A 21,909-nucleotide genomic window follows, 5' to 3' on the forward strand; every position below is an offset into this window, starting at 1 on the left:
GTTTGAGTATGTTGTATCGTCATTTTCATTAAATTCTAAATAGTTTTTAATTTCTTTCTTTATTTCTTCCTTGACCAGGTTATCATTGAGTGGAGCATTGTTCAATTTCCACGTATATGTGGGCATTCTTCCCTTATTGTTATTGAAGACCAGTTTTAGGCCATGGTGGTCCGATAGCACGCATGGGATTATTTCTATCTTTCTGTACGTGTTGAGGCCCGTTTTTTGACCAATTATATGGTCAATTTTGGAGAAAGTACCATGAGGAGCTGAGAAGAAGGTATATCCTTTTGCTTTAGGATAGAATGTTTTATAAATATCCGTTAAGTCCATTTGGCTCATGACTTCTCTTAGTCTGTCGACATCACTGTTTAATTTCTGTTTCCATGATCTGTCCATTGATGAGAGTGGGGTGTTGAAATCTCCCACGATTATTGTGTGAGGTGCAATGTGTGTTTTGAGCTTTAGTAAGGTTTCTTTTACATATGTAGGTGCCCTTGTATTTGGGGCATAGATATTTAGGATTGAGAGTTCATCTTGGTGGATTTTTCCTTTGATGAATATGAAGTGTCCTTCCTTATCTTTTTTGATGACTTTTAGTTGGAAATTGATTTTATTTGATATTAGAATGGCTACTCCAGCTTGCTTCTTCTGACCATTTGCTTGGAAAGTTGTTTTCCAGCCTTTCACTCTGAGGTAGTGTCTGTCTTTGTCTCTGAGGTGTGTTTCCTGTAGGCAGCAGAATGCAGGGTCCTCGTTGAGTATCCAGTTTGTTAATCTATGTCTTTTTATTGGGGAGTTGAGGCCATTGATATTGAGAGATATTAAGGAATAGTGATTATTGTTTCCCTTTATATTCATATTTGGATGTGAGGTTATGTTTGTGTGCTTTCATTCTCTTTGTTTTGTTGCCAAGACGATTAGTTTCTTGCTTCTTCTAGGGTATAGCTTGCCTCCTTATGTTGGGCTTTACCATTTATTATCCTTTGTAGTGCTGGATTTGTAGAAAGATATTGTGTAAATTTGGTTTTGTCATGGAATATCTTGGTTTCTCCATCAATGTTAATTGAGAGTTTTGCTGGATACAGTAACCTGGGCTGGCATTTGTGTTCTCTTAGGGTCTGTATGACATCAGTCCAGGATCTTCTGGCCTTCATAGTTTCTGGCGAGAAGTCTGGTGTGATTCTGATAGGTCTCCCTTTATATGTTACTTGACCTTTTTCCCTTACTGCTTTTAATATTCTTTCTTTATTTTGTGCGTTTAGTGTTTTGACAATTATGTGACGGGAGGTGTTTCTTTTCTGGTCCAATCTATTTGGAGTTCTGTAGGCTTCTTGTATGTCTATGGGTATCTCTTTTTTTAGGTTAGGGAAGTTTTCTTCTATGATTCTGTTGAAGATATTTACTGGTCCTTTGAGCTGGGAGTCTTCACTCTCTTCTATACCTATTATCCTTAGGTTTGATCTTCTCATTGAGTCCTGGATTTGCTGTATGTTTTGGACCAGTAGCTTTTTCCGCTTTACATTATCTTTTACAGTTGAGTCAATGATTTCTATGGAATCTTCTGCTCCTGAGATTCTCTCTTCCATCTCTTGTATTCTGTTGGTGAAGCTTGTATCTACAGCTCCTTGTCTCTTCTTTTGGTTTTCTATATCCAGGGTTGTTTCCATGTGTTCTTTCTTGATTGCTTCTATTTCCATTTTTAATTCCTTCAACTGTTTGATTGTGTTTTCCTGGAATTCTTTCAGGGATTTTTGCGATTCCTCTCTGTAGGCTTCTACTTGTGTATTAATGTTTTCCTGTGTTTCCCTAAGTGTGTTCATGTCTTTCTTGAAGTCCTCCAGCATCATGATCAAATATGATTTTGAAACTAGATCTTGCTTTTCTGGTGTGTTTGGACATTCCATGTTTGTTTTGGTGGGGGAATTGGGCTCTGATGATGGCATGTAGTCTTGGTTTCTGTTGCTTGGGTTCCTGCGCTTGCCTCTCGCCATCAGATTATCTCTAGTGTTACTTTGTTCTGCTATTTCTGACAGTGGCTAGACTGTCCTATAAGCCTGTGTGTCAGGAGTGCTGTAGACCTGTTTTCCTCTCTTTCAGTCAGTTATGGGGACAGAGTGTTCTGCTTTCGGGCGTGTAGTTTTTCCTCTCTACAGGTCTTCAGCTGTTCCTGTGGGCCTGTGTCTTGAGTTCACCAGGCAGCTTTCTTGCAGCAGACAAGTTGGTCTTACCTGTGGTCCCGAGGCTCAAGTTCGCTCGTGGGGTGCTGCCCACGGGCTCTCTGCAGCGGTAGCAACCAGGAAGACCTGTGCCGCCCCTTCCGGGAGCTTCAGTGCACCAGGGTTCCAGATGGTCTTTGGCTTTTTCCTCTGGCGTCCGAGATGTGTGTGCAGAGAGCAGTCTCTTCTGGTTTCCCAGGCTTGTCTGCCTCTCCGAAGGTTTAGCTCTCCCTCCCACAGGATTTGGGTGCAGAGAACTGTTTATCCGGTCTGTTTCCTTCAGGGTCCGTCGGTGTCTCTGGCAGGGGTCCTGCTGCTCCTGGGCCCTCCCCCCGGGAGCCCAGAGGCCTTATACAGTTTCCTCTTGGGCCAGGGATGTGGGCAGGGGTGAGCAGTGTTGGTGGTCTCTTCCGCTCTGCAGCCTCAGGACTGCCCACCAGACCAGGCGGTTGGGTCTCTCTCTCACCGGGTCTCGCAGCCTTATTTATAATAGCCAGAAGCTGGAAAGAACCCAGATGCCCTTCAACAGAGGAATGGATACAGAAAATGTGGTACATCTACACAATGGAATATTACTCAGCTATCAAAAACAACGACTTTATGAAATTCATAGGCAAATGGAGGGAACTGGAAAATATCATCCTGAGTGAGGTAACCCAATCACAGAAAAACACACATGGTATGGAACACACATGGAATACCCTTGGTAGGGAATAGGGAGGCAAAGATTAAAACAGACACAGAAGGAACACCCATTCAGAGCCTGCCCCACATGTGGCCCATACATATACAGCCACCCAATTAGACAAGATGGATGAAGCAAAGAAGTGCAGACCGACAGGAGCCGGATGTAGATCGCTCCTGAGAGACACAGCTAGAATACAGCAAATACAGAGGCGAATGCCAGCAGCAAACCACTGAACTGAGAATAGGACCCCCGTTGAAGGAATCAGAGAAAGGACTGGAAGAGCTTGAAGGGGCTCGAGACCCCATATGAACAACAATGCCCATCAACCAGAGCTTCCAGGGACTACGCCACTACCCAAAGACTATATACATGGACTGACCCTGGGCTCCAACCTCATAGGTAGCAATGAATGAATAGCCTAGTAAGAGCACCAGTGGAAGGGGAAGCCCTTGGCTCTGCTAAGACTGAAACCCCAGTGAACATGATTGTTGGGGGGAGGGCGGTAATGGGGGGAGGATGGGGAGGGGAATACCCATCAGAGGGAGAGGGGGAGGGGTTAGCGGGATGTTGACCCAGAAACCGGGAAAGGGAATAACAATCGAAATGTAAATAAAAAATACTCAAGTTAAGAAAAAAAAAAAAGAATACCACAGAGCCATGGATTTGACTGCTATCACAGTGAGTTGGTGGCCCCTAGAGCAGTGGTTCTCAACATGTAGGTCGCAACCCCTTTAGAGTCACATACCAGATATCCTAAATGTCAGATATTTACATTATAATTCATAACAGTATCAAAATTAGTAAAGAAGTTACAATAAAAATAATTTTATGATTGGAGATTGCCAGAATATGAGGAACTGTATTAAACGATCACAGAATTAGCAAGGTTGAGTACCACTGCCCTGGAGACAATGAGTTGCCATCAGAACTTTCACTGTGAATATCTGTTGCCAACTTCCCAAGATGCTGCGTACCAGTGCCCAAGGCGACAAATGAGACAATATGGCTGTCCCTGCACTCTGTTAGAAGTAGAAGAAAGCAATTCACAGTTAATTGGATGTATTCTCTGCAGGGCACAGCATATGTCTTATATTTCTTATATCTACTAGTGAGAAACCCTATAACCTAATGGTTATTAAGGTGAACACGCAACTTCCTTCAGATGATCACTATTAAGAATCCTGGCAAGTTGGGCCTAGAGATCAAGGTCTTAATTCCAACTACTTGTGGGAGGTTAGGCCTGACTGAGCCATATAGTAGTGATTGAGGCTAGCAGGAATAACTTAATAGGACCACAATTCAAAATAAAAAGAATAACTGGGAGTATGTAGATCAGTGCTTTCCTTGTGTATACAAGATGCTAGAGTCAATCGTCAGTACAACCAAATGCAAAAAGAAGGCAAATATAGTGTCCCAATTCAGTTCTGCCCAACAAAGTTAAAACCCAAAGCTCATTGCATTCAGATGTTTGGTGGCAGTCCTCATGTGCTGAGACTGTCCATGGGAGCAGTGAGTGCCCACAGACAGAAGTTTTGCAACCCTATTTCTAGAATTCACACATGCCAGGAATCGAGGTTTTTAAAATTGTCATTTAATCAATGAAATTTTTACATTAATCTTGGCCATCATTCCGTAAATCACTTGCTCTGTTTATGTGTGTTTTGTTGTAAAGAAGGATCTATCGCTTGTGTTGGAATATCATGTGATTGTCTGGAAAGTACTGTTGATTGCAGAGAGTGAGATGGAGCAGGATTTGGGATTCTTTTGATGCCTGGGATGAAGAAGAGGTACCATTAAATATAAAAATAGCAAACATTATCCCTTGCTGGGAATACAGAATGTCTACACTACCTGTTGTAAGAGGGTATTATTTAGAGAAGGCAAACAGACCCTCCAAAGATAGGACAATTCCATGGCTTTTAAAATTCTTCTTATTACATTCCAATGGCTACCATTTCTTCAAGGCTTCCTACTGTCTAGTCTTAATTTTATTTGGAAGCCTCAACTACTCTCACTGTCCCTGTAGCCCACCAGAAGGAGCAGCTCTTTCACAGTTCACTCAGTAGGCAAGGGGAATGAGTGATTGGGGACTGGCCAGTGGGAGAATCCTATGTTGAAAGCTGACATGTAGGGTCAACTGAGATGCAGTAGTGGAGACTAGGGGCTAATTACTGCAAGACAAATAGAATAACACAGAGAGAAAGGCACTGCGGTTGGTTGAATTTAAGATCAGAATACAAAAAAATGTAGGATGTGAAATATACACCAATAGAGTGAAAAATGAGTTAGGCTCTATGCCTGGGAAAGTACAGGGTAAATGAAGAAACAGGGCTTTGGTTCAGTGAAATGTGAAATATTTGGTTTTCTGCATAATAAATATTAGGTCTTGATAACCATCCAGGTGGTGATGTATGTCCTAGTGTTTTTCATAGGTGTGTGTGTGTGTGTGTGTGTATGTGTGTGTGTGTGTGTGTGTGAGTAGTAGTAGTAGTAGTAGTAGTAGTAGTAGTAGTAGTAGTAGTAGTAGTAGTAGTAGAAGCTAGCAGAGGTATGCCTAATCACGAGTCCAACCCTCAGGAGATAGAAGATAGGCTTCATTATGTTATGCTTATGAGAAAAGTAAAGTAATAGAGGGTGGATACCTTCTTGGGAGAAGTTTCTTCATGCAAACTCCCAAATCACAGTGTAATATTAGAATTTAGCCTATCTGTTATAGGCAGATATAGCAAAGACCCTAACTTCATTATATGTTACAAATACCAAAAGGGCTTGTTTGCCTAGCCACTGCTCCAAAATGGATGAGTGACATTTATACAAGTATACTTTAAGCTTTTTGTAGCAAAGAAAACAGGAGCTTTATAACCATGAAAAAATACAAAACTAGTTATTTAATAAAAACCCTATGAATATTGTTCCTTTTCTTACCTCTGTTATATGAATGATGTGTTGTTCCTTTATCATACTGTGTGGTATAACATTCAAGAGACAATATTAGTGATTAAGCTTCTAAAAGGGACTTTTAATCTACACTACAGCAATCCAACACAGTAACCCCTTAATCCCCACATCTTTACTTAGCACTCTTCTCAATGCTAATAAATAATACCAGTGCTGTTCTGGGTGTCTCACAGAGGTACCTAAATATAACTATGTTCAAAATGAAGAATTATGCGAATACCCCATCTTTCCCAATTAGCTTTTCTTCTCTTTTATTTTGGCTAGATACATGGCCAGTATTCAATGTCAACAAAACTTAAGAGTTGTTTCTTTGTTTCAGAGGAGGCTAATCCAATCCAATCTAGCACACTTGTTGGAACAAAAATAGACAGTTCTGACCTGAAGAAGTGCAGCTTCTAGAACAAATACAACTCAATATCGTGATTTCTGATGTGGAGGTAAGGCTAAGCACTATGAGAACCTACCTACACACAAAACTATCATCATCACATTCCTCATCTACCTCAGGAGTTTAGTGGCCAAGTCCTGAATGTAAGTCTGAGATCCACTGAGTATGCGGCCTCTAGTTCAATCTCGTTGTCACGGCCTTAGTTTGGGTCCTGTTTTCATTTTTTCAGTCTTAGTCACTGAACCCTGGTCCTTTTACATGGTAGGCAAGCACTCTACTACCGTACTACCTTCCCAATCCCTGTGCTCTACATTTTTATCACAGCTTTCCAAGGAGACTTGGAACTAGCTTTCCCTCCATCTTTTTTCCCTCTCTATTATCCTTTCCACAATGACAGCTAGATTTTTATTTTAAAATCCAAATATTTTTTCTTCCTTTCACACTGCAACTAAAAAATTTCAATGTCTTTATTACTGAGAGGGAAAATTCATACTTCAGCAAGGTTCTGATTTCAGTCTACCTTTACAGGCTCATCTCCTTCATTTCTTTGCCTCATGCCCCCATATTTTCACTCCATTGTCAATATTGCCTCAATATATCCTCACATCTATCAATGTGGGAAGCCATTACTTATATCTCAAGGTTTAAATCAACTAAATCTTCCTTTAGTAAAGCCTTTCTAGACCTCTCAAAGCAGAAGTGGTCTCTATATCTTCTGTTCTCCCACTGATGTTTATACAAATAAAATGTTGTGGAATATTGTGAGAAGTTTTGTTTAAGTGTGCTTTACATGTAGATGGTAACTATCTCATGTCTTGATATCTTAGCTTACCCACATTTCTTGACTCTCAATAAATGTTAGCTATTGTCTTCATCATTAGCACCATGACCATGACCACTACCATCATCCAATGCTTACACTCATTTCTGCTAAAGTTCATAGTATACTAAGCATGAAGCTAACTCAGCATACCTTTTCATGGAGATGTAAAGACCCAACCAGAACTCCATGATTTCTGACTAGATAGCATCAAGTTAAAGAAGAGGGTATCCCAAATACAAATAGGTACTAGATAAAGTCACCATCAATGCAGAATGTATGTGATACAAGTTTTACCTTAAGTTCTGTATTTTGTATATCCCTCTGTTGAGGTGATAAACTTGTCTTAACAAAAACCTTGATACTATTTTGAGAATGATGGCTTGATCCTGAGGTAGACCAAGAAATTTATATAAATTTGGAAGTTTATTATCATTAAAATAGAATAAATTGCATATAATCAAAATGTGCAATTTCTTCAGTTTTGATATATTAAACTTATGAAACAATTTCCAGAACTAACAAGTGTTTACATCACAACAAAAAATTTCCTTATGCTTTTCTCTACCCAGTAGAATTCCCACAAATTCATAACATTTCAATTACGTTTGGATTCCAGAGATTCTTGAGATGATTTCTGGTCAGCGAAACTTGTTTTCTTTATGTACTGTGGAGGTGCTGAAAAAAAGAAAACATTTAGTTTTAATAATGGTCATAGCAAAAGATAAAATGGCAAACAATAAAAAATGACAACTGATTTCTACTCAGACTTTTTAGAATAAGATCGGGGAACAAGAGTAGAGACTAGTCCACAGCTTCAGAAATATATGTGTATAAAATATTTTTGCTGCCAATGGCATGCTTGTTACTGCGTATCCCCAAAGCCCAAGCTAAAGAAAGCATGAGAGCCAGAAAGCACATTGGCAGGGCTCTTGGTTCTCCTTAGTTTCTTAGGGCCAGAGGCTTCAATGACCCCAGTAGATCCTCATTCAATACTAAGGAAGGACAGTTATTCAAGTGGAACAAAGGACAGAGAGGCTACCCTTCTTCCCTGTAGACATAGCTATGGAGCAATTTGGTGGGTGGCAGCATCATAGGCTGCAGCCCCAGAGGTGTAGACTGAAGAACTGCCTCTCTTCTTAGGAATAGAAAGGCACAGAGATATGTTAAAATATGGAGAATTGGAAGGTCACTCTTCTGAGTTGAACTTAGAGAGTTACAAGCTGCAAAGAGCGGTCTAGTCTGCGGGGATGTATGGAGAGAGCAACATCAATTTACGATTAGAGTGTCTAATCCTGGGGCCAACAGGGACTTGGATGCTATTCAAAAGCATTACCCAAATTAAATCATACAATTAAATTAGAGGATTTCTTTTTTACATTATAAGCAGAAGAGATCCTTACTAAATCCAGTATTCCCATACATTGTTAATTTGTAATAATAAAAATTCAATTACTTATTGCTTCCATAAGTTGTTGAAATGATTTCTCCTCAGCAAAACTTGTTTTCTTTATACTTGGCGATGCTGCTTAAACAAAAAACAAAAGGACATTTAATTTGTACAGTGAAAAGGACAAAATAACAAATATTAAAAGAATGACAGATTGCTAGTGTTGGACTTTTAAAAATCAGGAAAAGGGAGTGGGCAAAACTCTATTGCTGTTGGCATATACGTAGTTCATAAAATAGTTCTATTGCCAGTGACATGACTTTGTCACTCCAGGTCTCAAAAGCTCAAAGCTAAAGAGAGGCTCGGATTAATACAGCACGTAAGCAGAGGTCTTGGTTATTGCTCGGTTCATACTGCCACAGGCTTCAGAAGCATGAGTAGACCACCTTGTCATCCATGTGTGAGGACAGTATTCTAGGTGAACCAAAAGGAGATGGGTGTAAAACCTCCCTGGGAAACAGAGTCAAAGGACAAATGTGTGGCAGCAGCAGACACACAGGCTTTACAGAAAAACCACTGTTCTGAACTGTGCTTGGAGAGATATTGACTGGGAAAAGTGGCATGCCCTGCTCATGAGACTATGGGAGGAGCACCAATTAAGTAATCAGACTTCCAATCCAGAGGACGACTCAGAGGACACAATCATTGTTAAGCATTGCCCCAACTCCTCCATCATTTGATGAAAGAAGCTAGAGGTCCCCCTTTTTTTGCATTATTAGCAAAAAAGCTCATTGCCTAATCCAGTATTGCCCATTAATTACTATTTTTAATAATGAAATTTCAATTACATTTTGGTTTGATATGGTCATAAACCAATCTGTGGTCTGAAACACTTGTTCTTTCATTTGATGAAGTCACCAAAAGAAAAGACAACGGAGTTCACAGTCAAATTGCCAACAAGAGAAAACAGGAGCTATTAAGGGCCACTGACTGCTGCTGAGTTGGGTTTTGTAAAATGGCTAGAGGAGCAAGACTGAGGAACACTATTTTGTTGAGGAAATATAGGTGGTAAGCAAACATCTGCCACCAGTGATGACTATGCCACTGCAGCTAAAAGACAGGCAGGGCTAAGAAAGCACACATGGGCTGGGCAATGGTGGTGTACACCTTTAATCCCAGCACTCAGGAGGCAGAGGCAGGCAGAGCTCTGTGAATTTGAGGCCAGCCTGGTCTACAAAGTGAGTTGTAAGACAGCCAGGGCTACACAGAAAAACCCTGTCTCAAAAGGAAAAGAAAAAGAAAAAAAATGAATAAAGGATGCACACTGGATGGTTCCTTGATCCTTCTAGACTTGTAGGGCCCCAAGCTTCAGAGACACTCATAGAACTTTTGTTCAGCAATATGGTAAGATAGTTCTCCAGATGGAACAAAGACTCAGGATAAACCATCCCTGAAAAGTCTAGGTTCTGAGAAAGGGATGGCAGCAGTGACAGACACTGAATATCTGACACTAGATCTTGTTGGAGACCTAAATGAACAAATACAGTTCCACAGTGGTGGGAGCTGTGCTTTGAACTGGGCTTGGAGAGTTGTCCTCTGCAAAAAACTGAGCTACAGTCTCTAGAAGTTTGAAGAGAGAAGTACCAATTGACTAACTGGGGAAACGAATGCAATGGACAACAAAAGTGATGACACTTTTCACAAGCACTATTATGGGATACATCATTCCATAGACAAAAGCATTACCAACCGTGAATTAATGAAATTATAATAATATTTCAATTACATGTTGGTTCTAGATTGTCGTCCATCAGTTTCTGGTCGGTGAAACTTGTTCTTTTAGTATTTTGATAAAGATCTTAAAGGAAAAAAAAGACAGCAACTTCAAAAGTGGAAATGGTAAAATGACCAATGTTACAAGACAAGTTTTAGTACTACTCCACTAGGTTTTGCCAAAAGGCCTAGGGGAACATGAGTGGTTAAAAAAAACATGAGAAATATATTGTTCCCATGAGGGATGTTGTGACATGTTAATGTAGGTCTCAAAAGCATAAAGCCAAGGAAGAGCAGGACTGACATAGGACACTGGTTGAGGGTCTAAGACCATATTTGCTTTCCAGGGTCCCAGGCTCTCTGTCAGCAGTGTAGCAGCTGAGTTCATCAGGTAGAAAAAGTAAATTAGAGGTCAACTCTATGCCAAGCAGAGCATCTGAACATGGGGTAACAAGAGCAGAGGCTAAAGGTCTGCCTTAAGTTGTCTTTGAGGGTAAAAATGTATAAAGACAAGTTCAGTTCATGCACTATAGGAAACGCAGGAGATCACTGTTATGAGTTGGAAAATTGTGTTCAGGAAATGTAGTTTACCCCACTCTGGAAAAGTGGAAAGAGCAAGAGCAATGGAGTGATCAGGGAGTGGAACCAAGATGGTGACAGAGAGGATAGCGGAGTTACTATCTCCCCAAATATACCATTTGATAGATGATAGAGGATTATTGGCATTGTATGCAGTAGAGATAAATATCAAATCCATAAATTACCCAGTCCCATAGATTACATATTTCTAAGCAGGAAATTGTAATTACATTTTGCTTCTAGAAGTTCTTCTATGAATTTCTCATTAACAAAACTCGTTCTTTTGCTGGTTGATGGACCGTCTTAAAAAAAAAGACATCTATTTTTAACAATAGAATTGACAAATTGATACAGTGACATTATATAAACATGATTATTGTCTACTTTACAGCTGAGATTTTCCAAAAGACTAGGAGAACAGGAGTTAGGGAAAACTGTCCTGCTACAGAAAATCTATGTGATGAATATTATTTATGCAGCCTTGGAAACTACTGATACAGTAGATCTCAAACCCTCAAAGTCAAGGGAAGACATTTGAGAAAGTACACTAGCAGGAGGCTTGTTTTTCTCAGGTTCCTAGGGCCAGAGGCTTCAGAAATAGCAGTCTCCATTCAATAATCTGGAAGGAGAGTTCTCAAGATACAATAAAGCATTTAGAGGCAAAACCCACACAGAAGGCAGAACTGGTTATCAAGGAGTGGCAGCAGAGATGGGCTGTAGGTATATCTCCAGAAGCTCATTGGTAATAGAAAAGTACAGAGATGGGTCAAGGAGCAGGGAAGGCAGGAGAGTTGAGGCTTTGAAATGGGCTTGGAACTACGATAGGAGGGCTTTCCTCCTTTGGGCAGGTGGAAAGAATGACACTGGTTGAGGAATTAGGAATCTAACCCAGAAGGCTATGGAGATAGTAACATTGTTCATGAGCACTATCAAAACTACATCATCTGACAAAGGACTACAGAGGATTTTCCCCCTCCTCATTTAACAGGAGAGATTCCCAGACTTTATATTCCCACGAATCCCTAACTTTCCATCATAACATTTCAATTACATCTTTGTTCATTATGTTCATAAAACAATGCCTCCTCAGCGAAACTTGTTTTCTTCCCACTGGGATGGTGATAATCTTTAAAAGAAAGAACAGATATTTCTTTTTAATTGTGCAAGTGACAGTAAAATTACAACATTACAATCATGACTACTACTCAGTTAAGATTTCCTGAAAAGACAAAAGAAGAGTGAGGGAAACTCTTGTTGTACAAACACACGCTGTAATTAGACCATTTCTATCGCATGTGATGTGATGTGAGAAGTTGGCAAGGCCACAAGTTTCACAAGTATCAGTAACGTGAAAGGATAACTTTCTAGGCAGGTGTGCTCAACCTTCTGATAGCATGTTACATTGCTGTCATCTACAATATGTGTACTTGAGAAATGTGGGATGGTGTTATAAACAATAATGCCAAAAACTTCACTGTTTTATGTTAGCTTACAATTTTGTATTGGGCTGCATTTGTAGCCATCCTTGGCTACAGGCAGGATGTAACAGTGTAAGAATGGAGTTTGAGGTAAAACCTTTGTGGGAGGCAGAGCTGCTGAGCAAGGTGTGGCTGCAGCAGAGGCGCAGGCTGAAGATCATGAAGATCAAGCTGCCTCAGAATCATATTGGCAATAGAGAAATACAGAGGCAGTTCAATAGCCAGGTCTATTGGGAATGTCAGGGTTATAAATAGGGCTTGGGGAGTTGTCACAAGATGAGACCTACTTTCACTTTGGAGCACAGTGACTCCCTAATTACCAAATTAGTAATTAGGGAGTCTAACTCAGAAAGACATGAGATGGCAAGAATATTACCCCAAATATCCCATTTTGCATGAGTGTAGAGGATTTTCTGTATTATAATCAGAAGAGATCCTTACATTACCAAATCTTTCCCCCAAATTGCTAATTTCTAATGATAAAATTTCAATTACATTTAGGTTCCAAATCTTCTTGATATGTATGATCCTCAGGCAAACTCGATCTCCTTGTATCTGCTGGAGAAACTTAAGGGGAGGGGTATCATATATTAACAATGGAGAAGAATAAAAGACGACATGACAAATGTTAAAATGACATCAAATGTTAAATTGGGACTTCCCAAAAGAGCCAGGGGAACATTCTTTGCTGCAGAAATGTAAATGAGAAATGAAATATGTCTGCTGTGTATATTACTGTGTTGTACCAGAGACTCATAGACAAGGGAAGGTGGCGAGTGAGAAAGCACATTGGTCCTGGTCCTAAGCTCACAGGGACACAGGCTTCAGATGCATGAGGCGAGCCTCTGTTGAGTAATCTGGAAGGACAGCTCTCCTGGTGAAACAAAGGTATCAGAAGCAGAGGGGCTGCCATCAACAGAGGCACATGCTGAAGAGCTGCTTCAGCTTCTCATTGTAGTGCACAGCGCAGAGAGGAGTCCAGTAGTGGGAGTCACGAGGAAGTTGGGATTCCGAGTTGGGTTTGGAGAGTTGTCAGTTGTGAAAAGTTGTGAGCCCTGCCTAGCAATGTGGGGAGAACCTCACTAAGGCATTTCTTCGGGGGGTAGTAGAGAAGGGCACACAGTTCCTAAGCATTAACCCCAAGGATGCTTTAGTGGAAAGGGATGGAGGACTTCTGCATTATGAACTTTTAATTACATCTTGTTTCCAATAGTTCGTAAATTGAAGATCTGTCCTCATCAAAACTGATTCTTGTCATTTGTGATGAAGCTTTAAAAAAAGATAGTTGTTATTAACAATGGAGATGATAAAATTAGAAAAATCACAAATATTAAAAGGATCACTGACTACTACCCAGCTGTGCATTTATTTCTAAAAGGACCAGGGGAACAAGAGTAGGCAGCATTCTATTCATATAGAATGTGTGTAGTGAATAAATTGTTTCTACTAGAGTGACAAGACAGATTCCTGGTGGTCTCAAGAGCCCAAAGCAGGATTGAGAAGGCTCATTGGCAGGACTCTTGGTTTTTTGCTAGCCTCGTGAGTTGATAGACTTCGGTAGGACTAAGTTAAGTAGTAACAGAACCTCCATTCAATAATCTGCATTGTTGGTTGTTGGGATAGAGCAATAGACTTGGCAGTAAAATCCTTGTGAGGTAGAGCTGCAGAACAAGAGGTGTCACAGTAGAGACATAGCTGAAGATCTGTCTCAGGATCCTCTTAGTAAGGGAAATTATAGGGAAAAGTTAAGTAACAGTGTCTGTGAGGGTCTACATTGGGCTAGAAGAGTTGTCAGTTGCAAAGAATGGGTCTCCCTGCTCCTGAGAATGCTGCAAAAGCCATAGGAATTGAGTAGTGGTTCTAAAGTCTAATCTAGAGGGCAGTAGAGATGATAGCACCACTGGCAAACACTATTGCCAGGCATCATTTGATGGATGGGGACAGTGGGTTCATCTGTGTGCTAAGAAGGAGTAATCCTTACCAAGTATAAATTATTACTAAATCCCAATTACAACACAATAGTTACATTTTGATTCCCTCAATTCTTGCATCAGTCTCTCAGAGGTGCTTGTCAGTATACTTGATGTAGATGCTGTTTTTTTTTTAAAAAAAAAAAGACATTTATTTTTAGTAGTGGTAAAGACAAATTAGTTGATGACCAATATTAAAATAACTACTTGATTGTGCCTTCCCAAAGAACCAGGGGAACAATAGTGAGGAGTGCTGTGCTACTGCATAAATGTGGTAAGTTAAAAATATGTCTGCAGACAATGGTGTATGTTGTTGTACCAGAGACTCATAGACAAGGGAAGGTGGCGAGTGAGAAAGCACATTGGTCCTGGTCCTAAGCTCACAGGGACACAGGCTTCAGATGCATGAGGTGAGCCTCTGTTGAGTAATCTGGAAGGACAGCTCTCCAGGTGAAAGGGATCAGAGACAGAGGGCTGCCATCAACAGAGAGAGCTACTTCAGCTTCTCATTTTAATGAACAGTGTAGGGAGGAGTCCAGTAGTGGGAGTCATGAGGAAGTCAGGGGACTGAATTGGGTTTGGAGAGTTCTTAGTTGCAAAACAAGGTGGCTTATCCTGCTCTGGGACTGTGGAGAGGACCTGCCTGAGTAATTAGGGAGTCTGGCCTAGAGGAGTGAAGACAGTAACAGTTGTTCATGAGTATTACCCACAAGACACCATTTGATGGAAAAGGATAGAGCTTTTTTCTGCATTATAAGGAGAAGTGATCATTACTAAAGCCAGAATTCCTAAAAATTACTAATTTCCAATCATAACATTACAGTTACGTTTTTGTTCCAGATGTTCTTCATATTTCTTCTCCTCTGTGAGACTTGGCTGCTTTTGAGTTGTTGAAGAAGCTTTAAAAAAAGGACATTTATTTTCATCAATGGAGATGACAAAATGATAAAACGTCAAATATTAAAATGACAACTACTACTCACTTGGTACTTTCCCAAACCGCTCAAGATAACAACAATGTAGAAAACTCTGGTGCTGTAGAAATTTATGTGTACATTATTTATGACTAATAAAATATATCTGTTCCCAGTGGCATGATATATTATTACTGTAGATCACAAAGGCTCAGGGCCAAAGGGAGGAGATTAAGAAAGCACATGGCTTTGTTCTTGGGACCATAGGTTTCAGAGGAATCTACAGAACTTCTGGTCAGCATTCTAGATGGATAGTTCACTGAGCAGAAAGAGGAGGATGCAGAGGTGTTGATCAAGGGGTTGGAGAAGCAGAGGCATGGGCTAAAGTCTGCTCGGGATCTCACGGGTAAGGCAAAGTATAGAGACATATCACTAGCAGGGCCTGTGGGAAAGTCAGTGTTGTGACCTGCCCTTGAGGACTGTCAGCTACACAAAGTGAATGTACAGGGAGCAATACAATTGAGTAGTTATTGAGATGAATCTAATGATCAATAGATTATGTGATATGGTTTGGATAAGCACTGTATGTATTATACCATGTGATGGCTAAAAAGATTGATTTGCCTTGTAAGCAACAGATATCATGACCAAATCGAGTATGCCTACAATTTTCTATTTTCTAATCATCATAAATAAAATCTAATTTTGGCTCCAGGCCTCCTTAGTATATGCTTGGAGCAATGTCACTAATGTAGTCTAGCATTTGAGGCAGAAAACCACACTTGGTCACTGAATTGTATTAGGAACTTCTTAATGACTCCTTTGTAAAAATGCCATTTCCAAGTTCAATTTCTGTTGTTTATATACTCACTGGAGCATGTTCAAATTTCCAGTGGTCACCCTCTAAAGATAACCAAGTGGGAAGTGAGTATGATCAGGGGACATTGTATGGAATTACCAAATAATTAATGAAAATATTATATTGGGGAGAAATGGTCTTCCTTGTCTCAGCTAATCTTTTCTTGTTTGTGCTGCCTCTTCTATTTCCCATTGTTACTCTGTTTGCCCTCTCCCTTCTTTCTCTTCCCCATTTCATACCTTCTTTCAACAGTTTTTTTTCTCCTGATTGTCTTTTGATTCCTCCAGCCACACCTCATATCCTCTCTTTATCTCACTTCATTTCTCTTTCTCTTTCTCTTCCTCCATTTGTAATTTCTCTTTCTTCATTATACCTTTCAACTGATTCCTCATTTTTAACTGGTCTTACCCTTACTCTCCACCTCAGACTGGGATTACTTAGGGGTTTGAGCAGCTACCGATGGTCACTGTTGGGTTGTCCAATCTATATTGTTTGAGCCAGTGTAATATGTATGTATGTATGTATGTATGTATGTATGTATGTATGTATGTATGTATGTATGTATGCATGCATGAACGTACACATCTATCTATCTATCTATCTATCTATCTATCTATCTATCTATCTATCTATCTATCTATCTATCATCTATCCACTATACACCCATCCATCTCTTCCACTGGTTCTGTTCCTTTAGTTACTTACTCATCAGGTTATTCCAACATGCTTTCCCTACTATTTCCAAAACATCAAAATAAACATATGGTTAAACAACAAACTAAATAAAAATCCGATTCCCTTAAAAAGAGAGTAGACAGATTAAAGAAAAAAACAAGGAGAATAAAAGAAAGGAAATGAGAGGAATAAAGGGGCAGAAGATAAGAACGAAGACTTGCAGGGAAGGAGACACATAATGAAACATGAGAAAAGTGGAAAGGTAGTGGTCAAAGAAATGAAGGTAGAAAGAAAATGTTAAAATGATGAGTCTGGAGGAAAGAGTAGGAGAGAGGGCTGTTAGAAGGGCAGGGAGAGTAGGAAAGTAAGAGCTGCTGCACCAGCTCCAGTGGAGCCTGTCTGACGTGGAACAATCGTGGTCCGCAGGCCCAGAGATATGTGTTCCTCGGAACTTGGTCTCCTGGAGACACTTGGCCACTTCCTAATCGACTTTCTGCCTAGCTGATTTGAATCGGTATGGTTGGGAGTTACATATTTGCTCTTTTGTTTCTTTCTCTACTAACAGGAACATGGAGACCTGATTTGGTCTTTATGGACCATGCCTCTTTTGAAAGCACTAGCATGAATTTTGGCTAAGAGAGAGTAAAAGACTAAAGATTCCTTACAGCTGGCTGTCCTGTTGTTATCCGAGAGATAATATTTATAGATTGAGGTAAATGAGGTTTATAATCACCGTCTGGCACTGGTCTGATTCTCAGGAAAATTTATTTCTTGTCTTGCTTTCTGTTCTGTACTTCGTGTAAACTGTTAAACTTTTTCTTGGTTATTGAGTGAGTGCACCCTGGCAAGGGACCAAAAAATTAGCTCCTGTTCAAGCATTGTATATAACCACAAAGCAGATTTCAGTAAAATTGCAGCAGATTCAAACCACCCTGAGTGTATTGTGTCTGCCTGTCATTGCACTGAACCTGTGCCTTCCTGAGTACCAGAGCCCTGCTTCTCCCATGGTGTCCTCCCTCGTCTCTTCAATCTTTGCCGAGACTCCTCCTTTATTTTTCTGTCTTTTCCTCACATTTTGGATTGGCCTCTTCTTTTAGGATTTTTGTCATTCTTACTTTTGTCCCCAGTTCATCTATCTATAGTTCTCTAAACCTTTGAGGACATCTTAGAGATGTGTCCCTGTATTATCCTGTTCCTTACAATTTCACTTTTTTAATCCTGTCTTTCCCAACCTTGTCTTATACATTGTTTTAAAAACATTACTCTTTCCACTCTTCCCACAAACTTACGTTAACCATCTATCTCTTCCTTTTCTACATTGTTTTTTCTAATCTCACTTCATTTCATCCTCTTTCTCATTGTGCTTGCATCTTTTTCTCCCTCCATATCTTCCTTCTGTCTCTTCCCTTCTTTAAACTCTTCTTTCAGTATTCCATTTTCTTTCTGTTGGCATAATTTTCCTGTCCCTCCTTTTAAGACAGGGTTATATAAACCAGGCTAGTCTCAAAATCACAGAGATCAGCCTGTGCCTACCTCTAGTGTTTGGATTCAATAGGTGTGCTACCAAATCTATCTTCTTTTTGGCATACTTAAATTTTGACTTTGATTTTCTATGTACCCTTTCTTTTGAAACTCTTTGTATCTGGCTCATGTGTCTATCTTTATATTGTGTCTTGCGTTGTATGCCTTTATGTTTCATGTCTTTTAAGGTCTAATTTATGTGCCTGTTTGCTCACTCACCTATCCATCTATTTATCTAGTTTTCTATATCCTTTACAGTCATTCTTTGAATTCTTTCTCCTTCCCTCTTTCTTCTCCCTCCCTTCCTTTTTAAATTTGTTAGATTTTGTCACATCTTGCATGCTTAAAACTTTTTGTAGAAAGTCCTCCCTCCTCTTCCTTTCCTGCTTTTGTTTTCAGTAGCATTTTGCTTTTGACTTACAATGAACTTTTTTCCTTGTTCTCTAGCTTTTCTTTCCTCTCTTCACCCTTCCCCCATTTTTATAGCTCCAGGCTGGATTTGACCTCTACATGTAAACTAGGCTGGCCTGGAATTTGAAATGATCCTCTGCCTCTTTTGTGTTCTCCTTTCTTTTCAATGCTATTGTCTCTTAATTTTCCCTCCATCTCTCTTCAGCCATTTCTATTAAATAGGTTTCCCTAGCCCTTCACATTTTCTGTTTTTTCCTCCAAAAGTCTTGATGCAGGAATCTCATTATAAAACTTATGTTTTTGATCTCTCCTCCCTCCCTCTCACACGTTTGCCTTTGCTTCTTCTTATCTTGTTTGCATATTTTGGTCTTATCAACTCTTTCACAGTTGGACATGCTTCTTTTTCTTTCCTTTAGCATATTCAGGTGGTGTGTGTGTGTGTGTGTGTGTGTGTGTGTGTGTGTGTGTGTATATGTGAGTACGTGTGCATGTGAGTGTGTGTGCACGTGTGAGAGTGTGTGTGCGTGCGTGCGTGTGTATGTGTGCCATAAGTCAGCATTGGTGTCATCTTCAGGAAGGCTACTCACTTCCATTTCTATCTGTCCCCTCACAAATTAGGCCAGACTAGTTATCCTCCTGTCTCGGCATCTCCAGTGTTTGGACTACACATCCCCACATCATTTTTACACCCTCATGACATTTTCACATGGCTTTGGAAAATGTCACTCAGGTTCCCCCACTCTCCTAGGCTGAGCAACAAAGCTACAGTCAAAGCTCCTTCTTTATATAGCTCCATTCCCCTTCGTCTCTCTCTTTCCCTCTCTTTTTATCTCATGTTTCTTGTACAGCCTTTGTTCTTTCTGACTCTCCCTGCCTTTGGATGCTCTTCTTTTTATATTTACATTTCATGGTCTCTTTTTCTTTGTCTTTTATAATTTTATTTTGTTTCACTATTAATTAAAACTTTAAGAAACATCCATATTTTTTTTCTTCTTTCTCTGTTCTTTTTTTTTATTAACTTGAGTATTTCTTATATACATTTCGAGTGTTATTCTCTGTTCTTTTTATGAGTCACTTTTCTACTTTTGTGCCTACCTCAGGGTCCCTTGCCTACCCATACAGTCTTGCTTCTTTTCCATTTCCCCCCTACTTCTGCCTTCTGTCCCATCTGTCTTACATTCTTTTTTATTATTTCTCTACCCATCTCCCCTGAAGATGGTTTTCATTTCTCTTCCTCCTCCTTTTCCAACTGTCATTTACTATTTTTATTTTCTTTTGAAAAATTTACTTTTTTCTCTATCTTTATATCTATCTTCACTTCTTTTCTTCTCTACCTACCATCAAGACATGCATCCATGTTTTAGTTATTTTGGTTGAATTTTTTCATACAGACCTCTGTATTTCCCTGATATCCTCAGTTTTATTTGATTGCTTTGATATGGACTCTGTGTGCTGTATACATGTGTTTGTGTAAACATGTATGGCTATGCACACTTATTCACTTGTATACAGAGGCCAGGAGTCCCACTTTATTTATCCAGCCATACTTCTGGGACTTCTCCTTCCTTCCTTTCCTCTTTATTCCTCCCATTTCCCCTCTTTCCTGTGCTACTTTTGCTTTCACTCGTCTTTTCTACTTTTTGTACTTACTGGTAATGTTAAACTGTCTCCTCCATGCGCATTATTTTTGTCACATTCTAGTTTCACAATCTTTTCTACTGTCTTCTTCCTTGTATATTTTTCTTTACATCTTTCTATCTTCTGATGATTTATATATTTTATCTATGTATCTGTTTATGTATTTATGTATCTATCAATCTACATATCTACCCACCCATCCATCCATCTGCCTGCCTGCCCATTCGTCAATCCATCCATCTAATCTACCCATGTGCCCACCTATCAGATATGTCTCTATTTTCTTGCCCATTCCTAACATTTAAAATTCCAACTTACTTGGAACTTACATAATTACCTTTCCATCTTTCATTAAGTTTTTATAAATATTTTTCCCTTTTCACACAAAGAAATATTTTCCACCCTCTTACTCTCTTCATTCTCTAATGTTATTATTTTTAGCTTTCCCAATCCCTGCTCCTTTTCTGATCTTTTTGTGCTTATTTTAAATGTATTCTTTCTTTAGCCAGTCTTTCTGTCTTTCTGTCTTTCTGTCTGTCTGCCTGCCTATCTATCTATCATCTATCTATCTATATCTATCTATCTATCTATCTATCTATCTATCTATCTATCTATCTATCTATCTATCTATCTATCATTTAACTATTTTGTTTTTGAGACAGGCTTTCCCTATGTAGCCATGACTGGCCTAAACTTGTCATGTAGACCAGGCTGGCCTAGAATTCATAGCGATCAGATCTGCTAACTTCTGCTTCTTCAGTCATAGGATTAAAAGTATGTAGCACCACATCCTGCCTAATTTCTTTTTTTAGGAGGAGTCTCATTCTCTAGCTGAGACTGTCTTTGAACACATACCAATTCTACATTAGCCTCCAAAGGCTGATGTCACAAAATTGAGAGTACATGCCCATTTTAAAATTTATTTTCTTATTGGTGCTTCCTTTTAAACTACTTTTCTCTTTTATGAAAAGTCTTGTTATAGGCATACATTTAAAAAACCTTTCAGGCAGGTTCTCATTCTGTACTCCAGGCTGACCTCAAACTACTTTCTATTTATTTGCCTCTGAAAAAGCTTCCCATTTCTCCTTTCCTTTTTACTGTCTTTACTTTTTTTAAAAAGTGATTTTCCTATTTTTTCCACTTATTCTTATTTCCTTCTTGTCTAGTTGTTACTGATTCATCCCAAACATTCCTGTGATATATGGATAAGCTTCTTTCATATAGGATTCTTATTGCCTTACCAGCTACAGTTTTATTTCTCTTATAACCCTGCATTTTCAAACCAGTTTCCCATTCTCACATTTTAACATTTGGCTGTTTCCTACATATATCACTTGAAACTTCCTTCTTATCCCCTCTCCTCCCTTCTTTCTTCCTTCCTTTACTGCTCTTGTCTTTTCTCACTTCCTTTTCTTCCTTTATCTTGCCCACTTTCCTCCTCTCTTTTGCACTCCACCCTTTATATTTCTGATTTCATTCTTCCATGTTTTGCTGCTCCTTTAAAATATTCTCTTACCTGTATCTTTTGTTGAATTCCTAGGACTTTGAAAAGACATTTCTTTTCAATTCCAGTTACTACCTCTTTGTTTCCCCACTTGCCTGTCTATTTGGTTTTCCTTTTTCCTGAC

The 21,909-nt window shown here is 39.5% G+C and overlaps 1 protein-coding gene across 8 annotated transcripts in view; it reads right to left on the reverse strand.

The window, feature by feature from the left end:
- Positions 1-4,476: 4,476 nt before the first annotated feature.
- Positions 4,477-21,909, reverse strand: part of Fsip2l1 (fibrous sheath-interacting protein 2 like 1) — a 31,901-nt gene continuing 14,468 nt past the window's right edge. Inside the window, exons 9-20 of one of the 8 annotated variants that reach the window (NM_001433184.1) lie at positions 15,085-15,162; positions 14,320-14,385; positions 13,491-13,562; positions 12,789-12,860; positions 11,867-11,941; positions 11,046-11,117; positions 10,250-10,321; positions 8,530-8,598; positions 7,680-7,751; positions 7,371-7,462; positions 5,833-5,869; positions 4,477-4,678 (exon numbers count right to left, since the gene is read on the reverse strand). In NM_001433184.1, coding sequence (NP_001420113.1) covers positions 4,545-4,678; positions 5,833-5,869; positions 7,371-7,462; positions 7,680-7,751; positions 8,530-8,598; positions 10,250-10,321; positions 11,046-11,117; positions 11,867-11,941; positions 12,789-12,860; positions 13,491-13,562; positions 14,320-14,385; positions 15,085-15,162 — 911 coding nt within the window. In that variant the 3' untranslated portion in view covers positions 4,477-4,544. The other 7 variants (XM_087600572.1, NM_001433188.1, NM_001433186.1 and 4 more) reach the window with 7 other exon arrangements.

Source organism: Rattus norvegicus, chromosome X, assembly GCF_021556685.1.
Source record: "Rattus norvegicus strain SHRSP/BbbUtx chromosome X, alternate assembly SHRSP_T2T, whole genome shotgun sequence".
Classification (NCBI taxonomy): domain Eukaryota; kingdom Metazoa; phylum Chordata; class Mammalia; order Rodentia; family Muridae; genus Rattus; species Rattus norvegicus.